Source organism: Gadus macrocephalus, chromosome 10, assembly GCF_031168955.1.
Source record: "Gadus macrocephalus chromosome 10, ASM3116895v1".
Classification (NCBI taxonomy): domain Eukaryota; kingdom Metazoa; phylum Chordata; class Actinopteri; order Gadiformes; family Gadidae; genus Gadus; species Gadus macrocephalus.
The window spans coordinates 20,444,539-20,466,118 of record NC_082391.1 but is presented as its reverse complement, the minus strand read 5'-3'; the positions used below and the strand labels follow the sequence as shown (position 1 = coordinate 20,466,118).

The 21,580-nt window shown below is 43.8% G+C and overlaps 2 protein-coding genes across 3 annotated transcripts in view; both read left to right on the top strand.

Annotated features, from left to right (window-relative positions):
* The first annotated feature begins 3,861 nt into the window (after positions 1–3,861).
* Positions 3,862–5,799, top strand: nkx3-2 (NK3 homeobox 2). 2 transcript variants are annotated; one of them, XM_060063164.1, is made up of 2 exons: positions 3,862–4,585; positions 4,938–5,799. In XM_060063164.1, exons 1-2 carry the CDS (start codon positions 4,159–4,161, stop codon positions 5,375–5,377), a joined length of 867 nt encoding a protein of 288 aa, XP_059919147.1. In that variant the 5' UTR covers positions 3,862–4,158; the 3' UTR covers positions 5,378–5,799. The 2 variants fall into 2 exon arrangements, with proteins under 2 accessions (XP_059919147.1, XP_059919148.1); XM_060063165.1 differs by having other exon boundaries at positions 3,864–4,558.
* A 4,818-nt stretch (positions 5,800–10,617) lies between these two features.
* rab28 (RAB28, member RAS oncogene family) overlaps positions 10,618–21,580 on the top strand; it is a 22,668-nt gene continuing 11,705 nt past the window's right edge. The window contains exons 1-4 of the mRNA XM_060063798.1: positions 10,618–11,018; positions 15,975–16,071; positions 19,973–20,061; positions 20,635–20,776. Coding sequence (XP_059919781.1) covers positions 10,944–11,018; positions 15,975–16,071; positions 19,973–20,061; positions 20,635–20,776 — 403 coding nt within the window. The 5' untranslated portion in view covers positions 10,618–10,943. The remainder of the gene's footprint in view (positions 11,019–15,974; positions 16,072–19,972; positions 20,062–20,634; positions 20,777–21,580) is intronic.

Below are 21,580 nucleotides of genomic sequence, written 5' to 3'. Positions count from 1 at the left end.
GGATCTACCAATGACCTATCTCTCTCTGTGTCTCGCTCTGTCTCCTCTGTCTTTCTCTCGTCTCCTGGTTTCATTGAGTTTATTGAGTTGTCTCAAGGGTTCTTATTTTTAGTGGTTCATCGCATGCAAGGATAACTCTTCTCCTTAAGCAATGGGAAGAAAAGAGGTGGGGGGGGGGGGGGGGGGGGGGGGTCGGAGGATCAACGGTTACTTCAGCAGCTAAAAGCACTTAAATCAGGACCCCCCCCTCCTCTGCCCCATTCAGCTCCACTTTCCACGGTTGCGGTTGATTAAAGGTACTATCACGCTGGAGCTGATAGGCTGGTGAGAAACCCAGACCACGTTTTTGGTGGGGAAACATTTATTGCAAATGACTCTTGTTAATGCCCCCTCCTATATTTCTCCATCTGAACACAATTTGGCAGCGAGTCCTAGAGCACGAGAGGGGGTTTGTGGGGGTGTGTTGGTGTGTGTGTGTGTGTGTGTGTGTGTGTGTGTGTGTGTGTGTGTGTGTGTGTGTGTGTGTGTGTGGGGGGGGGGGGGGGGGGGGGCATGCCGCGAGCCTCCTGGTGCTCATACCAGCACGCCAAGGTTCAAGACCTGTCATAAACACGGCGGCGGAAGAGGGGAAACAGGGATGTTACCATGGCGACGGTGGCTCTGTTGCTGCACCCGGCGAGACCTATGGCTGCTCTCAACAACACAGAGTCAAGTCATGAGGTCGCCGGAGCCGAAAGAGGGGTTTCAGGTTGGTAAAGGGCCAACCAAACCGCGTTGCTGTTGGTAATCTAAAGTGGTGATCAATTGACTCACAGACGGTGTGAGTTTAAGCTCCGTGCAGACTGCAGGTGTGCTCAATGTAAAGTAGACACTGAAACAGAGAATATTATTTACTGTTGTCACGTAAAATCCCGTTTCTATACGTTTTTACACGATTGATATAGTTACCGGTACTGTGTCTGAGTCTCTGAGACATCTGAGATACACCTTGCGCGTTTCGGATCAGTTATTTTCTCCACCAGCAGAGGGTGACCTTAGCCGCCAAAGCGGCCGCAAATAAAGTGAATTTTGTTGATCTTGATTCTACACAGAAAATTAGCTAAAAAGCTTTTTTTCTTTTTTCCTTTCATTGTGTCCAATTTTAGAATGGATGTTATCAATACAAAAATACTCACCCGTCAAGATTATTATGAAATTCACACTGTTTCGCATCAACCGATATGTTTACAGAACTAAATGTAAACCGATATGTTTACAGAATCAAATGAAAGATGTATTATATTAATTTCAATTGAAATGTGCATCCGCGAAATTGTTATGTTAGATGTATGGCCATACAAATGTATTAATGGAATGCAACAACAAATGGAAGGCCTATAAATATTATATATCATTTCACTTGCATATATATGTCGATAATACGCATGCAATGATAATTGTATTTATCCAAACGGTTTCCACTTGCAGTGAGTGCAACGGTTAAATCTATAGGTAGCCTCCCTCTGTCTGTGTAGGCTATAACTGTGGGCCCTTATCATAACACCCTCTTTTGGGGTTCTGCTTGACGTCACATTAATAGGACCCGTCGTAGTTCCACACATTCTGAATTGAATTGGTGAATTATTATGGTAGAGTAGCCCAGACTCCGATTATTATCTAGTATTACATGAAATTGTGGGGCGCAGTAGAAACCTCAAAACATCATTGATAAAGGTGTTAAAAACAGACCAGATACGTCTGTTTCTGAATGTTTGGGGAACAAAATAGCCTATGTGCTATTAAATTGAACAAAAGGACCTTTCGATAAAGAGCCTGGATGAGAAGATATCCAGAAGTCTGTGGTTTGTGTTTTGCATGCAGTGGTTATTACCCTCTAAAGGCCCATAGAAATGAAGACGATGACAATATTTAGCTTCGGATGGATTGTCCTCGATTACCGAGGTAGGTTTCAGTTGTAGATGTGATTGACCATGGACGTTTTCTTCTTCTTTTTCTTGAAAACGACCAAAAGGACAATGTAGGAAAGGTCATCCCCTGTGAGCCATCAATGAAAGAAAATAAATCCCCATTTCTTTTCTTTGTATGGTTTATTTACTTAATGGTGACCACTGTCATGTCATTCAATTACACTAAGGGCACAATATGTCAAAAGTCAACGACCACGTGGTTCTTTAAACAGCCACTAGATGGTAGGCCTATGACATATGCATTAAATATCAGGTTATTCTAATGCTGATAATATGTCAAAATAAATAAGAAAATATCACAAAATGTAAAACAAAAACCTCATCAAAACTCTGACCAGGTACTTTAAGATCTGTTTTTTTTTGGTGTATTTTTCAGTAGAGATAAATAAGAGAGTCCACCCTCATATAATGTGGTTAATCTTCAATGTTGTTATCCTGAAAACAACAGATCACGTCGAAGGAAGATACTGAATTTATTTATTGGGAACATGTTTCTGTCTTTTGATTATTACAGAGACATGAGAAAATATTATCTTTGTCTGACAATCAATTCAATATTAATATTCACACGTCATGCATAAAAAGCATGAATTTCATAGGCCTATATGTGTACAGTATTCATACAGTAAAGACACGTATTTTAAACAGACTATGACATCATGAAGACATACTTAACGGATTTAGGTGGATAGACTATCATTGCTTTGAACCTATATCGAATGAGTGCAGTCGAGCAAATGCAAATGTTTACAAATGTAATCAATTGAGTAGGCCTGCTTATCACCTAATGCTTTGACTATATGAACGTTGACTATTTTGGACTATCTCTATCTTCAATTATTGACCAAACCTACAGAACAAAGAATGACTACGTTTCTAGAGAGGCATTATAATAATAGGCCTACTAATTATTATTATAATAATTGGTATTGATTATAATTAATCAGGATTGTATAGGCCTATTTAAAAATATCAAAATAGCTCACTGTGCGCCTGTCTTAAAGGTAATTTCCCTTACGGGAATGTGGTTTAGTCTTTTTCAGATGTGGATATTAGTGTTGCATTAAAATGTAGGCCTATATTGTAGACTATATCAGTTGATAATGATAATTAATTGTAGCCCTTCCTTAAAACTATCGGCGTAATTAACTCTTTCAAACCAAGCGTCCAGATTTATTTTTTGTAAATTATGGAAGTTTAAAGGCCTAACTGGAACAGTGTGCGCGTTTGGAGTAAACATCCACATCAAACAAGTGCTTAGCCATTCAAATAAATAGTGTCCCTTTGCCCATTCCGCATGCTTTGTATGCCGTAATTATTAAGTAAGGTTACTCGTATCACACACCGAAATACAGACATCCAGGTATAAAGAGAAATTTGACAAAGGTCACCAACCATCAACTCAAATCAGTGGCGGCCGATGATTATTAACAATAAGGGACACGGCAGACCATTCATATTTCTTGCGTTTGAAAAGTCAACGTCCACCAATGCTCTGTCTGTGGTTGTCAACACGCTACAGGTCAACACGTTTGCTATGTTTAAAGCTTTTTACGCACAGCTTACCTGACGACACTCGAGCGGTCACACGATGAGAATAACGACCCGACTCACCAACGTGTGGTGTTTAAATACAGCCCTGATACACACTGATCGCTAATGTTGGTATGCATGCATTGTGTCCATAAATATAACCTTAATATTAGAGTAGAAAAAAAGAGTTCACTTTACATATAGATAGAATAGACGATCCAAGTTATTTGAGCGACAAAGGGTTAAGCTCGAAGAAAAAAAAGAGACATTTATTGTCCTGACACGCCAAGAGTGGGACGTCGTTAACAGCGGCCAATCACCGCGCTGCCTTCCTCCGCCCCCAGCCAATAGGACGTACGGAGGGCTCCCTGTCAGTCACAGGTGAGGGTGGATGGTGGAAGTTTGTAAAAAAGGGCTGGAAAGGGGATCGAACCCGCGCTGATGGAAGAGTTATGCGGAGGAGGAACATCGTGTTTTTGGATATGCTGAAACTTTCCGTCACTTCTCCGGGAGGAAAGCAATGAGAATCCTGAAGTGGAAGAACAGGAGCAGCAGTATCAGTCATTCGAGGGAAATACAATGTGGATGAACTGACGTCGTCTTCGTTTAGCGGGACACCAGTTATTCCCTGAAGACGAACTTAAAAGGGGTTTGAAAGATGGCCGTGCGTAGCAATTCATTGATGCCTTTCTCCATCCAAGCCATTTTGAATAAAAAAGAGGACAGTCGTGGACATTTACCCGATTTGGATATGTGTTTCTCAAAGACGTCCTGTTGGAAAATATTCGGGGAAATGAACAGCGGATCTGCTGACTTTCCCACGGCGTGCAGGCCGAGCAGCGACGGGGGAACCTGCGAGCCGGGCGACAACAAAAGTTACGACTCCGACTCGGGTCTGAGCGACGATAACGACGGTAAGCCGGTGGTGTGTAAGACCGAGACCGAGGTGGATCCCGCCTCAGACCTGCTGGAGGAGAGCCTGCAGGAGGAGACGGACCATGAATCCACCGCCGTGGAGAACGCGAAGGGACTCAGCGACTGTGAGCCCAATGTCTCGGGTAAGCGGAGGAAACGACAAACATTTCGTGAGTGTGTGAGTGTGGACATTTTAATTTATTAATCTCGTTGTAGGCATACACGTTTAATGGTAACAAATTGTCCATGGTCAGCGTGGTGTATAATTAATGGCCGTTTTAATGCGGGCTGCGTTTCAGATTATTAAGGCATGGGTCCTTCAGGGCCAGACCTATTTGAAATTTGGAATTCATGGTTGTTTGGTGTGCTGTCATTAGGCCTCCATGTTTATATTTAAGATTGAGTTATGGTGAAATGTCGATGAAACATGTCTACCGCTATCCTGCATGTGTATCGCTTTCCTTTTACATTTATGAATTAAAATCTAGTTTTTATCTATAAAAATGCATTTTCTCAATCCAGATTCCAACAACCTCGACGAGGCGGGAAGCGATCAAAGCGCCGACCAGCCCAAGCAGAGGAAGAAGCGCTCGCGAGCCGCCTTCTCCCACGCACAGGTCTTCGAGCTCGAGCGGCGCTTCAACCACCAGCGCTACCTCTCGGGGCCCGAGAGGGCCGACCTGGCTGCCTCCCTGAAGCTCACCGAGACCCAGGTCAAGATCTGGTTCCAGAACCGCCGCTACAAGACGAAGCGTCGTCAGATGGCCGCCGATTTAATGGCGTCGGCCCCCACGGCGAAGAAAGTGGCGGTTAAGGTGTTGGTCCGGGACGACCAGAGACAGTACAGCCCGGGAGAACTGCTGCGGCCCCCGCTGCTTGCCCTGCAGCCGTCCTACTATTACCCCTACGGCGCGTACTGCCTTCCCGCCTGGACGCTATCCGCGTGCGCTGGGAACCCATAAGGCCCCCCCTTACCACAGAGGGGCCCCTCCTCGTGTATTTATTTTCTCCCGGGAAACCAAAGGAAAAACATTGAAAGAATCCTTGAGAGAAGCGAGTGTCTGAATGGACTTATCAGATCAGAGTCACCAACCGAACTGCCTCACCGTGTTTTGTTGTCGTTGTTGTTGTTGTTGTTGTTGTGTACGACTGAAGATATCACATTTGATGGTTGTTGCAGAATATTCTGTCCTCTGTTGTACGCGCTGTTCCTACCTCTGCAATGATTGGAAATAGACTGTTTCTATTGGCCCTTCAAATGGGTAATTGTGTTACGTTTTTATCTTTGTTGTGTTTGTAATAACTAAAATATTTCAGCACTTTTGAGCATATAGTGTGGGCATGTACAGTAGGCCTATCAAACATTAAAAGAAAAAATACGAAATGTTTGTTGTATTCGTGTGTGCGACCGGAGAAGGTTTCATTATTAAGAGATACCTATATCTGCTGTCGAGTAGCCTATATGTTTTATTTTGTTATTTAGAGGAAAACGAATATTTTTTCATAGCCATACCAATTGTTATAATTGGAATGGCATTATGTAGGCCTATGTTTTATTTACAAATTTAAAATCCCCCATATTTTTAGGCCTGAATATAAAGAAAATATGAGACTAATTACGGTTTTAAATATTGGCTGCTTTCGATTTAGCAATTCAAAAAGTTGCTTGATGGTTGACGACTGGTCGTATAGTGGTAGTTTTGGGCGCTATATCAACTCTCTCCGAAGAGACTATGACACAATACAGTGTTTGGTCCGTGTCCACGTGTATACAAAATAAGATGCAACATTGCTGTGTTTTTTCCATATGATATCGTATATATTTATCTTGCGTGGGATAAATTAAGTATGAGAATAAAAGTGGTGAATACGTTAAGAAATCGTGGCCACATTATTATATTATTATTGCAAACAATTATAGGTGAAATAACCTGTGTGGGTAAAATACACTATGACCCTAGGAGTCAAGTTGTCATCATGGCCAGGATGAGCTCTCCTCCAAACACTCCTGTCAAACACGATGATTAATTGCTGTACGATCCTGGGACATGGTGAAGTGACGGGTATCTTAGGGTGCACGTCTACACAGGTAGAGGACTATTTGAAGGTCAAGGAGACCCATGTCATGAGGCACTGCATCTGCCTTTGGATCGCTTGACGATTAAGTGTATATTGAACACCAAACCATTTTATTTATATGACTTAGTAAAACTCTTTGTATTCAAGGTGTTTGGTTAACCATGCAGGAAACACAACTAGTCACAGTTGAGCCTTGTGCACGCTTGAGCCTCAATCCAACGTGGATCCAGGAACAAGAGACGGTGCGCAGGTCAAAACAAACGGTTGAGTCAACAACCAAGTTCAAGACTAAACACTTATAACCGATCAGCGTCGAGATACGATGGATGTGACTTTGGATGTCTCGCTCTCAGGTAGGCCTCCAGATGGATCAACACTACTAGCTAGGCTACTACTAGGCTACTACTACACCTCCCCATCTGGGGAACCTTCGACAAAAAAGCCCCCGGCCCTTTTAACATTGTTAGACCGGACACAATTTTTTATCATAATATTTACTTTTGCAACATACAAACCCCGTCCCTGGAAAGTAACCTGCGTACACCTGTGCAAGACGCACCGATACAATTGTTTTTTGGAATTAATTTTTGGATTGCCTGGCTCTTCACCTCACCCGAGCATCCTCCTTCGATTATGGGGCAATGTCATTGATTCTCAACCCAGAGGAGCTCAGAGAGAACCTATAAGGATATTGAACACTAGACCGTCCCATGCGCAGTCTACGTGGCGTCCATTTCTTTACCATGCCTGCATAAGATATCTGATCTAGAGGGGGAGACATATACCGGTTGTTTTCCTTCCGATCTCTGTTCTTTGAAATGCAAACACCCACATTGACATGCATTGTACCTTGTTCCAGTTCTATTTGATTATCATATTTTTGAGAAAAGAAATGCATGCATGGTGTAGAAGGCTCAACAAAAAAATAATCCCCAATTGGCCAGCATAATCATTCTGCCTATATATTTTTTTATCAAATAAATTGGCCTACTGTACGCAAAGGTCGTTTAGATCTTTTTTTTTTTTAGTTTTTAAAGCAAGACTTCATAACTTACTAACGCACACCATCGCGCACCAACCGATTATTACGCATAAAAATTACACTTTTTGGTGCACAGAATGATATTGGCCTAACCACATTCGTTTTCAAACTAAAAACATTTAGCCAAAAATAAAGTCCCCTTCACACACACACACACACACACACACACACACACACACACACACACACACACACACACACACACACGCACGCACGCACGCACGCACGCACGCACACACGCACACGCACACACACACACACACACACTTACACAACACGCATAATAATAAACTAATCACGGATGTCAAGGACAGATCAATTGAATCCAAGTGACAATTTTAATGAGACATAATCATGAAAATGTGCTATTTTCTCTGCAAAGACATGTTCCAGTTGTTGTTCTAGATCACGTTACAGTATTAATGATACAAAATTGCCATTAAATACCACATGTTATTTTCCTTTATAGCCTACTATAGATCGTGCGACTCAATAATCTGTTTGAGTTGACGTACAGCAATGAAAACAAATCTCCAGCCTCCGCAGATTGCTGACGCACATGCACGAAAGACAAGGAGTTGTTGCTGCAGTCAAAGCCTTATTCACGGTGTAAAAACCAAACAGATGTGTCCAAAAATAACAACTTTAGAGGATCTGCAGATGCATTCGGGTTCAGGGAACAACAGCTCATGCCGAGCTTACCAAATCCACACTCGATTGGACTAGATATTTCATTTTCTCCTTGTAGGCTACACGTTGGACGCTTCGCTAAATGAAGAAAGTAGCCCATGATGATAGTGAATAGGCCAGTAAGAATTTGTGTTAGAGAGACTTTTAGCATATACCATGCCAACTTTTTCGTATAAATAAGTGTACGAATGTAGATAAAAAAATGTTTTACAGCTTGATTATTCCTAAACCAACAGTACAATAACCCATGCAATATATATATATATATATATATATATATATATATATATATATATATATATATATAAACATAGGCTATTTATTACATAAATAGCCTATTTATTACAACAATATTTATGAAACCAAAATCTTATTTAAATCAATCAACACCCCTGGACAGCCAACAAGCAGGGATAGACTCCCAGCGTCAGAGTATGAGTTTTCATTTAAAGGTAGGAAGGCTGTGAGTTATAGGCCTACGATGTATTTCCTATAAGAAATGAAAATAAAATCCATATAGTCTCATGCTTCGCTCGAGATTTCGTTTTTGATTAATAAAAAGAGCTATCAAATTAAATTGATAGCTCAGCCTTTGCTTTGATTTTTTTTTGTATTTGTTATTCCCGAATTTCCCACATTGGATCGTATATTTAAGTCAAGGCCTACACATCACTTTTTCATGGTCCATTAAAGATGTTGAATAGGATGTTAAAACCTTTAAAATATGAAATAAATAATTGATCACATTCTACTGGCGATGCTGCTAATCAAAGAGTCGAATATAAGATAACAATGATTTGAGGTTGTCATGGTCAAAATGCTTACCTGGTCCACACAAAGTTTGCAGCAAGTTAGTCACACCATTACTTTCGAACTTTGTGTAGCCTACAGTTGAGAAGCTGTCCATCACCCTCATGTGCATTCTGGAAAATCGAAACCGGACATTCATCCTCACCTCAGAGTGGCCCAGGTGCGAATTCTTACCCCCATCGGATGTTTGTGTCCCTTTCAATAAAAGGTGTTTGAAAGACAAGAACGCGGATGGATCCATATTTATTTTGCAATTTTTGTATGTCATGCGTTCTTCCGTCATCCTAAAACGTTTTTCGTTTTCAAAATGACAGCGTAGCTTATATAAATAAATGACATGCCTACGGGATAAAATGTTTACTTTCTGGCCTAGGCCTACCTGTTTGTTAAGTGATTTATTATTTACCATAATACTTTGTAGCGTGGTCTGTTTAATGCAGAACGTGCAAGCAGTGGGAGGATCCCCCCTCCAGAATAGCTTTTTAAACGTAAAGTGTTTTCATGTGCCATGAAAATCGCTTCAAATAAAATGTAGGCCTACCCTTTTATTAACGATTTAAGGCCCAATATTTATATTATTATTATTGTAGGACCAATACCGTAACACCAAAAAACATGTCTATATAAAAAAAAAAAAAAATATATATATATATATATATATATATATATATATATATATATATATATATATAGGCTATGTATAGGCTATTTGATTTTTTAGCCATACAGTATTCTTGGATGAAATATTTTTTTGATTTTTGCTATTGGAAAAAAAAGGCTTTATATATATTCATAACTCTTTTCAGAACAGTTTTTATCATGCGTAAGGCCATAGTTCAATCTTCTAAAGCCTAAATTATTATCAATAGCCATTTAACTGAGCGTTCCGTTTGTAGGCCCATGTGCTGCATAATAAAATAAAAACACAAAGACCTACATCCAGAAATATGATTTACCGTATGTATGCCTCTGAATAAATAAATGTATCAACCAGATATGAAATTAATTGATTTCAGAACATTTAACTTTTGAGTTGTGTTCAATTTGGCTGTAGGTCAAAGGTTATAATTGGGTAAAACTGACCAACCCCGAGTGACTAGTCAACAATGGACTCCCTCAAACATCCTTTTTTTGCTTTACCGTGGTGTGTGTGTGTGTGTGTGTGTGTGTGTGTGTGTGTGTGTGTGTGTGTGTGTGTGTGTGTGTGTGTGTGTGTGTGTGTGTGTGTGTGTGTGTGTGTGTGTGTGTGTGTGTGTGTGTGTAAACCTACGTGTGTGCGTGCGTGCATCTGTGTGATCACGATCATGTTTTTTAGGAATGTGTGATTAGGCTATATTTTATGTTATACACATGCCTATATTGTCATAACGATACAATAAATATATTAAACATGTGTTTTTTAAAGATATATATGGGTTCAATATTTTACTGGATGAAGAAATATAAAGGCTAAGGCAGCTCTGTCATTCGGGCATCTCTCGATGATCTCTCGCCTCCCTCCTTTATTTCAACTTTGACCCTGCTACCATGGCGACGAGAACGCGTCATACCCAGGACGCATCCACAGAGCATTTATTTGCCGACTGCTGATATACGCTTTTCAAACACAAACGGGCGGGTGAAAATGCAAACAAAAAATGACCCACTAAATTTAAATATCTGTTTTTCTGAGTAACACTTGGGAACAGCACACATAAGAAATATAAATAGTAATATAGGAATCCTTTCCTACGACGCATAGTGGTTGAAGCCAGCACATTCAAAATGGCGGCCAGTCTGCTCCACAGCGAATATTTAATACACTTGGTCAACTAGATAAAATCAACTACCAGTGACTTCTTGGTTTGAATTAATTCGTTTTATTTGTCAAGACAAATAGTGTACTATTGCAAATTATTGTTTTCGACATGTCGGACTCTGAGGAAGAAAGTCAAGATCGACAACTGAAGTTTGTAGTGATCGGAGACGGCGCATCAGGCAAGGTAAGGGCACCGTGTATCATTGTACTGAAGGGATAAACTATATTAAGCTCACTGGTGCGAGTATTGCTGACGAAAAGTGTCATGTGCTTGAGTGACACTGTTGTTGTACTCATCGTATGCAGTGCATACATAGCGTGTTGTTGTGAAGTCTCGGTCGCCATGGCTACCCTGCTAACGCTATCCTTCGCCGCTGAGTCTTGTCAACAGGAGCATATATGCACAGCTATTATGTTGGCAATAACGGTGATGCCAGCAATGCCAACATAGATGTGTCGTTGGTAAGGAATTGACTCGGACGTGCTTACATGCGTGATCATAATGGGCTATGTTGATCTTCGTGCATGAGTGGATCCCATGTCGTTCCATCCATACAGTAAGGCCTGTGTGTTTTTAGTGTGTTCGACATCTTCAGAATGTGAATGCAGCAACATAAAATGCCTATATTTTGGTGATCAGAGATCGTAGCCGGCATATTTTTTTACATTTGGCCCCAGGTTTTTTGTGAAGGGTATTTCATCTACCTTGTGGCTTGGAAAACAATACCTATACATATATTTTGAATCATTGAGGGTATAATGGTGATTATGTGTTGGTATTACAGCAGTGTTAATATTGTATTGATTAATTGTATTATGGCATTATATCACACATTTAAACATACTTTAAAATGTAAACTTGAATGCCTACAAATTGTATTATGTTGAGTAAAGAACAGTAGATATATTGATCATTCATAATTATTCTTGCGTTTCCTTTTCAGTGCACTGCTGTTTGTACTTTATCCACCAACCAGATGACAAATGTTAGCCAAATGGTCGCCATCTGGCACCTTAACATATTGACAACCTCATAATTGATAACAAGGGCACCATAAATAACATAACTTTATGCACAGGCCAATTTGTTGGCCCGCAAATTCCATATGTGCACTGATTATGTTAAGGTAATTCTCTTCAGAGCGTACTCCATTTTACACAGCTCACCTCTGGTGTCAATATAGCACAGCAAAACTGAAGAAGCTACAGGTAGCGTATAATGATGCGTTTAGGATCGTCCTTAAGCTTCCAAGATGAACAAGTGCACGCTCTTTGTTTGTGACTAGTAATGTCCCCTCCTTCCATGCTGTGTTGAGGAACTTTGGGTACACATTTATGTGTCGACTTCTAGTTACAAAACAAATGCATTTAATAATTGCACTCGCTGACACTAAACAGAGTGATGCAAGGTACTCCTCTGGGTTGTGGAATCTATGCTTGCTTGCATGTATTTTAATCTATGTTGACCGTGTATTTCTATTGTCTTTTATATGGAACTTTGAGTTTGGAATAAAGTATTCATTCACTCATTCATAACATTACAAAATTGTAGAATCAAACTTTTACAGAAGTAGATAGGCAAATCAGAGTACATTTATTTAGTAGGTCTTCCTAAAAACAAAACAAAAAACAGTGCAAAATAATTAAAATAATTTGGTTCTTTACAGTTGGTTGTATTTGAATAAATTCTCTAAATAACTTATTGTGCATATTATTATCCGAATGATAAAAAAAAAGTGACGAAACACAGCCAGAGTTAGCTTTGAGCGGCTTGTGTAGCTTGTGTCTATTACTGGGGACCCTCTTGTCTCCTATAGCTAGCCCCGGACACCTCTGTTTTGGGACCAGGGCAACATGTGAGAAAACATTCACTGGCCCGACCCCATCGGAAAACAACGCGCGGCGTCTTCTATAGTGAGAGTAGGAAACACAAGTGGGAAATGAGTTAGGCTACGTGACAAGACCTCTCCTCGTAGAGTGGGATATTTGAAAAAGGAGCCTACACTCCAAATATTCTCTCAATGCATGAGCTCTCTCCCTCTCTTCATGATGTGTGTTCATACCCCGATACATGCAGAGATATCTTTAGGGGGGCAACCCCTCTGCCCAAGTGGACGCAAACACAACAGGTGTACGGTGCTCCTTGGTTGGTTGGTACTCTGATCAAGAGGGCCAGAGGCCTATCCCCACTGCAATCAGACACTCGTCTTTATAAAAGTTCACGTTTGAGATGTTCTGCAACACATTGGACACCTTTTGAAATCTTACTACGATATTGTTATTTGGTTAAGAGTGGCGTCTCAGACAACAGACAAGAATCGCAGATTGGACAGATGCTAGATTTACCATAAGCCCCGCATGGCCCAGGCCTCACACGCACTTGATGTTCTTATTATTGAAAATGAGTGTAATGAGCAACACAACAATGAAGGGAAGAAGGATGCCATTACCTTTTTATTATTGTAAGTATCTGGATTTTTTTTTTTCAACATCTCTTCTCCAAGCTAATCTCTCCTTCCTCAGGGAGAAAGGAAAGCAAGGCATCAGTGATGGCAAGGCGCAATGAGTAAAAAAAATGAATGTTCTCATTCTGGAAAGTTGAGATTTTCTTTAGGGTAGGGGGGGGACGCTGGGTGTCCAGAACACACACCACTCAGTTCCCAGTTGATCCGCTACATTAATAACCCTCCTCAACCCTAGGCTGCCAGGTGTCAGCTCGTCACTGTCTCAATGACTTACCTGCTTGTCTGTTCTGGGCAGAAAAACGGGAGCCCTGACCCCCATTTTGAGCTACCACCAGTGACTGACATCTTGAATGCTACCCCCCCCCCCCCCCCCTATTAATGTCAATTTGCTCAGCAAATTGCAATCGGATCAGTTTTTCTTGGACTCGTTCTCTGCTGGTATTTTTGCTCGTGGGTAGTTGCCCATTCAGAAATCTAGACGGATGTGTGAAGGCTTGTCCACCTTAGCGGGGTGTTTTTTTAATCGTTGGTCCACAGTATGGCAAGGCTCTTGAGGCGTCGGGCCTAAGCCTGCACAAAGGTCTATTTTTCAAACATGGGTTTTAACGTCGGCGACTGTTTTGTTTCTGAAAAGTCGCTGTTCCCTCACAACAGGAGAAAACGATGGCGGCTCATTCTTTGACCCAAGCTGTTCGCCGTACCCCAACCCTTGTACTTGAGGGGACCTCATCTCATTGCTATCTCAGTTGGGGAACAATGGCGATGTCCTAACCTGTCGCTAATGGCAAAGAATCAAACTATAAATGTTTGAACACACTGTGAGAACGCTCCACCTCAGTGTATGCTTTTTTTCCCCCTGGCGTCGCACCCCCCCCCCCCCCCCCCCCCCCCCCCCCCACACACCTCCTCCCCCCAACACCCCCACTCCCGTTTCCCGGCACTGGTATCATTTGTGACCCTGTGCTGTCCTCCGCTGGAGTGTCGGGGATTACGCCAGCTTTTACATTCAATGCTGAGTTCCAATTGTATGGCTGGGGAGAGAAAACCCGAGGACCGGGGAGAGGCGAGGAGAGCCAAGCTACTGGAATGCCAAGACAAATGGCCGACGAGGCCAGCGGGAGCATGTGGAATGAATTTCTGCTGTCCGTGCTGGTTACCCCTGTGTTGTCGGTGATTGTTAGGGCTACTTAAATGGAAGATTTCACCCCCCCCCCCCCCATCCCCTTGTTGCGTCACTCACCTCCAGCAATTTTTCAATCGGGCCCGAGCCTGCGATACTGACCCTGCACGCGGATTTGTTTAAAATCCTCACGGTGTTGTCATACTTCAAAAGGGCATCAGGTGGAGGCCTTCAGTACTGCGCTTCTAAGGCCGGAGTCCCAGACAAAGCAAAACGTCTGGGGCGCGGTCCTTTTGTCTCCATCATTTGTTTACTTCTTTTGTTAAAAGTCTGCATACAATTGAGCGACGTTGTCAAAACGGCACAAGAAATGTGTTTCTGATCCTGACGCTTGATTAAAAAAAAAAAACGTCTGTATTCGTATCCGTCTATATTCAACCATCGACAGTAGATTGTATTATTGTGCTTCAGTGTTTGTTGTTTTACCTTATACACTATGTAACTTACAGGCATACAAACACTGAATGTTTATTGCATTTAATCAGACCCTTCTGGTTATAGCTGGAGCCCTCTCATGACTTGTGAGGCGGATCATTGGCCGACCAGCCCGGAGTGGTCCCTCTGTGGACTCTGAAACCAGAAGTTCTGCTGCTAGATCTTCTTCGGGATAAAAGAGAGCGCCAAGTCGCACGTTGACGGCAGTAAAACTCCCCGCCTCGTGACGGCCCGGTCGCTAGTCGCAGCGCCGACGCCGCCGCTCTCTGCGGTTGTTTATGGAAGCGTGCCGCTCTAAAGATAGCCAGGGAGAAGACACCCAGCCCTCGTCATCCTCATCTGTCAGGGTGAATTATACCTGCGCTGTCAGGTCTGTACGGTGGATTCCCATGGCTCCCAGCGAGGGGCCCCTGAAAAAAGGAAAAAAGACCTCCTCCTCCGCCTCCTTCCTCCTCCTGCTCCCAAAACATAACAGCGACATGGCAGTGATTGAGTCGTCGTAATCCGTCGCAATTACCGTGTCTGCAGTCTGGAGACATGACGAATCCTCGCGCATGTTATTCTCATTCGGCGTTGCAGTGTGTTTTCCTCCAACAGGGCTCTTTTAGTCAGGTCAGAAGAACATCGGTCTATCGCCGATCCGGTTCTTTTCTTAAATCCGTAATACATCGGCAGATTCAGAGCCGAATATGGAATCGTTTCATGATTTTATGAAGAATGGTTTGATGAGGTTTATGAAGAGGCTAAAGCAATTTCTCGGAATAAATGTTTTTATTTGTTGGTACTGCATTTATCTGAGTAACAAGTCATCCTACCTATTACTGAAATAATTCCACTAAAATAAAATGATTAGGAATTGCGTAATGGAAAAATATAAAAAGTGTGTGTGTGTGTGTGTGTGTGTGTGTGTGTGTGTGTCTGTGTGACAATACAATTAAAAAAAAAAAAAAAAAAACGGTGGATCCCTTATCTTGACTTTCATATTTTGTCTCTCTCTCTTTCTCCTCTGTGTCTCTCCCTCCTTTGTCTTCTTGTCTGTGTCTCTGTGTCTCTCTCTCAGACGTCACTGGCCACCAGGTTTGCTCAGGAGGCGTTTGGGAAGCAGTACAAACAGACCATCGGCCTGGACTTCTTCCTCAAGAGAATAACTCTTCCAGGTGAGACGGTGCATGCAAATGATTAAAAATAATGATTGTGCTAACTGGAGCCAAAGTGCCGCTCAAGCATTGTATTTCAATATATATTATTTTGAGTTTATGATTTGTTTTTTTCAAGTGCCAGTGGTTTAAGTCAAACATGTATTCTAACCTTCCAGCCACATCTGATAATCTAGCCATATTTTGCGATGCTATTTCATGCATTTTGCATTTGAGAGATGTGGTTCCTCAGGTACAATGAAGACCCTTGAATTTGTAGTACACAGAGTTGTCACATGTGTGAATGGGACAGGTCTGTCAGATCTCAGAGGCTCACACTAAAAACCTTCACTCCAGAGCAAATAATACTCTCTGGTCTTTCCCCCATCCAATTGACAGCTTATGTCCAAACGTCAGCATGTCACGTGTCACGGTCCTAGTTTTGTGGAGGCCGGGGGTAACTACATTTCAGTGGTTTTATATTCATATCATGGATCCACTGACCTTTGAACCACATAAAACATACAAGGCAGGTATTTATTTATGTTTATCCCACGGACATAAAGTGAAGCTCTGTATCCCCCACCCCCCCCCTTTTTAGATCTGTAAAATAAATGTTTATTGACTAATGCTATATTTAGCGCAAACCACTCGCCCTTCGACTTCCTATGCTGTAAGAAAATGGGGGATTTTCATGTAGCTTAAAAAAATGGGCCCTTCTACATCGATGCCAAAAAGTGTAAGCTACAGAAATTCGTAAAGTGCCTTCATTCTTCTCTTACTAATAAAACACCATTAAGCAGAAGGGCAAATGAAGTGCTGAAAAAGTAAAGGTTATGCTGATTCGCGAGTTGGCCATGGTATTCTGTTTTGACTTTGTTTCAGTTTCAGCCTCCGGGCCTTATGAGATCTGCAAAAATGTTGCGGTGGTGGAGTCGAAACGACAACGGCCGGCTGTACAGACCGGACTTTTACTTTTAATGAAGGGGGAAAAAAAAAAGCTTCAGGAATATTGTTTAATAGCAGAGCTTGTGCATTTTCGGGGGGGTTTTCTAAGATGTGTTTGCTTATCTTTGCTACGTGTCGGTGTAACGTCTGTTATTGTTGTTTTCTTTATTTTTTTACAATCAGCCCACCTCTGAATCATTGTTGCTACAGCAGCAGCCTGGGGTTTGGGGGTTCGTGGTGGAGGTCCGAGGGGGGGGGGGGGGGGGGGGGGTTGTTAAATGGTCCATTTTGTAGGGAATGGGGTGTTGATGAGCTGATGAAGAAGAGGGACTCTGCTAGCCGGGTGGTCCAGGGGGCTCATCAGGCAGGACCTCGACTCCCTCTGCCTCATATTAGAGAGGTTGTGTGGGTCTCTGTGGGGCAATACGAGTCTCACCGCGACTGGGCCCACTGTAGCCTATAGGCAGCCTTAACCCCCCCCCCCCCGCCGCCGCCTCGCACCATGAAGGCCTGGCTTGTCAAACTTAATGTACATGTATTTCTTTCCAGCAAGGGGAGAGGCAAGGCCTACCAGCAAACAACAGCCTTCTATGTGTGTGTGTGTGTGTGTGTGTGTGTGCGCGTGTGTGTGGTTGTGTGTGCGTGCGTGATTGTGTGTGTGTGTGTGTGTGTGTGTGTGTGTGTGTGTGTGTGTGTGCTTGCACTGTTCAGAACAATACCCCATCCAGATGTGTCTGCTAGAGGTCACGCTACGGGTAGGCTGACCGCCGCTAGAAGTGCACGTTGACTTCACGCGAGCGTCTGTGTTTGAACCGCCTCTAACGGATTAAATGTTTTTTCCTTTTGTCCATCGATAACATTTTTGATACATCCCCGTGATGGTGCGCCGAGAGGCAGAGAAAGTCGCCCTGGCAACGTGCTGGCTCACTACTCAAGTGTCCTTGACCAAGGTGCCTGAACTCGGCCTGTGTGTGTACGCGTGACAAAGAGGGAACGAGAAAGAACAAGCCTTTGAGATCGACCCCGTGACCCACCGTGGCACCGGGTGTACGTTTATAACCTCAGGAGGGAGGGCGAGCGAGAGGCGGAGGCTATTTTCTGCGCAAACCTCCGTGTGGCTTCATCCTGACACTGTATAGTCTGGAGGTAGCCACTGTGAAGCGCCCCTTGGGGTACCTCCCCTCTGGGCCCCTGAAGAGGAGCGGGCCCCCTCGAGGGCCCACGCAGTCCATCCGTGTCCATAGTCCACGCACTGCTGCCCCTGGCCCCCCCAGCCTCCAGCCGGACCCTCCCGGCACAGAGCGGCAGAACCCTGCACTGGCCGCTTACCCTCACTCTCTCTCCTCTGCTCTCTTTCTCTCCTTCTCCTCACTCTCTCTCTCTCTCCTCGTCTCTTTCTCTCTCCTGCTCGTCACTCTCTCTCTCCTCGTCTCTCTTTCTCTCTCCTGCTCGTCACTCTCTCTCTCCTCGTCTCTCTTTCTCTCTCCTGCTCCTCACTCTCTCTCTCTCCTCGTCTCTCTTTCTCTCCTGCTCGTCACTCTCTCTCTCTCCTCCGCTCTCTTTCTCTCTCCTTCTCCTCACTCTCTCTCTCTCCTCGTCTCTTTCTCTCTCCTGCTCCTCACTCTCTCTCTCCTCGTCTCTCTTTCTCTCTCCTGCTCCTCACTCTCTCTCTCCTCGTCTCTCTTTCTCTCTCCTGCTCCTCACTCTCTCTCTCTCCTCGTCTCTCTTTCTCTCTCCTCCCTCCTCTTTCTCGCTCCCTCCTCACTCATTCTCCCCGTCCTCTTCCTCTCTCCATCCTCACTGACCTCTCCCCCTCCTCTTTCTCTCTCCCTCTTTACTCTCTCTCCCCTTGCTGCTCTCTCTCCCTCTCTCTCTCTCCACCCTTCTCTCCGTCCTTCGCCGTCTCATTCCTTTCTCCACCTTCTTTCTCACCCACCCTTTGCGTCCCTCTTCTCCTCTCTACCTCCCCACTCGTTCTCTCTCCTGCTCCTCTCCTCTCTCTATCTCTGTCCTTCTCTCTCCCCCTGCTTTTTCGCTCTGTCCTTCTAACCTCCTCTGCATCTCTCTCCATCTCTTCGCCCCTCTCTCCTTCTCTCTAAACCCTCATTCTTTCTCTTTCCTCTTTTCTTTTAGTTTTTTCCACCCTATATTTTTTCCAGAGGAAGGAGATATTTATTCGGGCATTTTCTTGATGCCTTTCTCTCTGTCTTTCTCTCTTTCTTCCCTCTCTCTCTTGCACTCTCACTTAAGCTCTAACTTTTAACCCGGTCTTTCCACAGAATCGGGACAGGCGGCCTCTTTTCCCGATATTTTTCTGTTTTAATTATTGCTATTTTCCTTAACAGCACATAATTCTCCTCACTTTCCTCAGCTTGGCAGGAAACCTGTTCTTACGGCTCTTCCCAGGCTAATAAGCGTGTTTTTTCTTCTTTTTCTGCTTTTTCTTCTTTTCTTCTTTTTCTTCTTTTCTTCTTTGTGGTACTATTGCAAACGTTTAAATTAGAGGGTGAGAGTACCTATCCACTCACCCCCCCTCCCTCACCGCCTCTCTCAAGTATCCCCCGGCGGGATATTCTTGGATGCGAGGCCCGGGTGTTCTGCCAGACGGGAGCGGTCGGCATGAAAGATTAATCTGAGATTTATTGTTTCCAATACGCACGCGGACAAATGCGCACGGTCCCTCACGGAGGTCCCTTCGCCCAAATCATAGACTGCACTTTCCCCCGGACGCTTGAGTTCCTCCTGCAGAAGTAATGAGCCGCGTGTTCGAAACCCGCAGGAGACATCGTGACGAATGGCACCACAATCAAGCATTAGTTGATTAGGAAACGCCGGGCTTGTAACACACACAGCTACACACAAACATCATTAGGAAAAGGACCACTCAAGGGAAAGAAATGCGATGTGTAATTCTTTGAGGTCTACTTAATTCATTTTGATGACTTTTTTTTCTTTTCTTTCTCTCTCTCTACAGGCAACCTGAACGTGACCCTGCAGGTGTGGGACATCGGGGGACAGTCGCTGGGAGGGAAGATGCTGGATAAATACGTCTACGGTGCTCATGTACGGACACACACACACACACACACACACACACACACACACACACACACACACACACACACACACACACACACACACACACACACACACACACACACACACACACACACACACACACACACACACACACACACACACACACCTCTACATGAACACGCACACCTACATGAACACGCACACCCACACTTACATGAATAGACACACGTACATGAATATACACACTCGTGCCTGAATATACACAGACACACATGTACATGAATATACACACATAAATATACACACAACACAAGAACACACACAACAAAGAAAATATTAATAATTATGGATGCCCTCAAGGTTTGTATGCTTTGTGGTTTCGCCACAAGGCTCAAATCGCCCCACTGTGCATGCTAATGATGTTTGGATGCAACGCGCACATCTGTGTTTTATGTTTGACTCTGGAATCAGACACTGTTTGCCAGGCATTACACCAGCTGCTGCCGGTGTAATGCCTACATAGCTAATACGGGCATAGCCTCGTGTTTGAATTGGCCCAGTGTTGGTAAACATAATTATCTCTGTTATCACGTACAGTCTGACGGGGATCCTAACGCGCGGGGGCCCCGGGGCCCCGGGGGCCCGGTCACAGCCCCCGGCGCCTGGGTTTACCGGGCACGCGTGGGGCGGGTGGCTCGCCGGGTTGGCCGCGGCTTTGCGAGGATCTTTGTGGAGATCTGTTTGCCGTTTTTGTGGTGGCTGCACGGCACGCGCTTACATGAATCGGGAGCGCTGTGAAAACACAATACCGTGGTTTTCATACACGATTCGGATAAAGGACGGCGTGTGTGTATGCGTGTGTATATTATACATCCCCATTGTACGATAAACAATGATGGATCATGTCTGTTATTTCGTGTGTGTGTGTGTGTGAAAGAGAGACGAACAGGGCTCACAGTAGGAAGGCTCTGTTGCTGAACTACCATAAGTGGTTACCTCCAGGAGCTTGTGTACGACTCCCATAAGTGTCGATCAGAATACACTGTCCAATAGGAGACTACCGCCTTGTATCTACTACAAATACGCAGACAAAAACAACACTGCAATTTAATGTTTGGTTAGGCACAGTTGGACATTCAAACTAGCTGCACAACGGCCTTTCCAGACTGTGCTAGTGGAATTGTCAGATGGATTTCAGCTGAGTGTGTGTGTGCGCGCGTGTTTGTTCACATAAACTTCACAGCAGGGAGCTGTGCAAACTTTCCATTCAGAAGTCTACCTGGTCTCCCCCTAGCTCTAGGCTTTTGGACCTCTTGTTTGAGACACACACACACACACACACACACACACACACACACACACACACACACACACACACACACACACACACACACACACACACACACACACACACACACACACACACACACACACACACACACACACACACAGCCCTGAGACCCTTCACCAAACGAACCCCATGCACACTGCGAACCCCAGAGCTTCAACACGCTTGTCAATGTGAATATACGCCACTCCGTGC

Coding starts and splice junctions, on each gene's coding strand:
- nkx3-2 (XM_060063164.1), top strand. CDS start 4,159: ATGGCCGTGCGTAGCAATTCATTGATGCCTTTCTCCATCCAAGCCATT. Junction 4,586..4,937: donor GAGGAAACGACAAACATTTC/GTGAGTGTGTGA, acceptor TTCTCAATCCAG/ATTCCAACAACCTCGACGAG.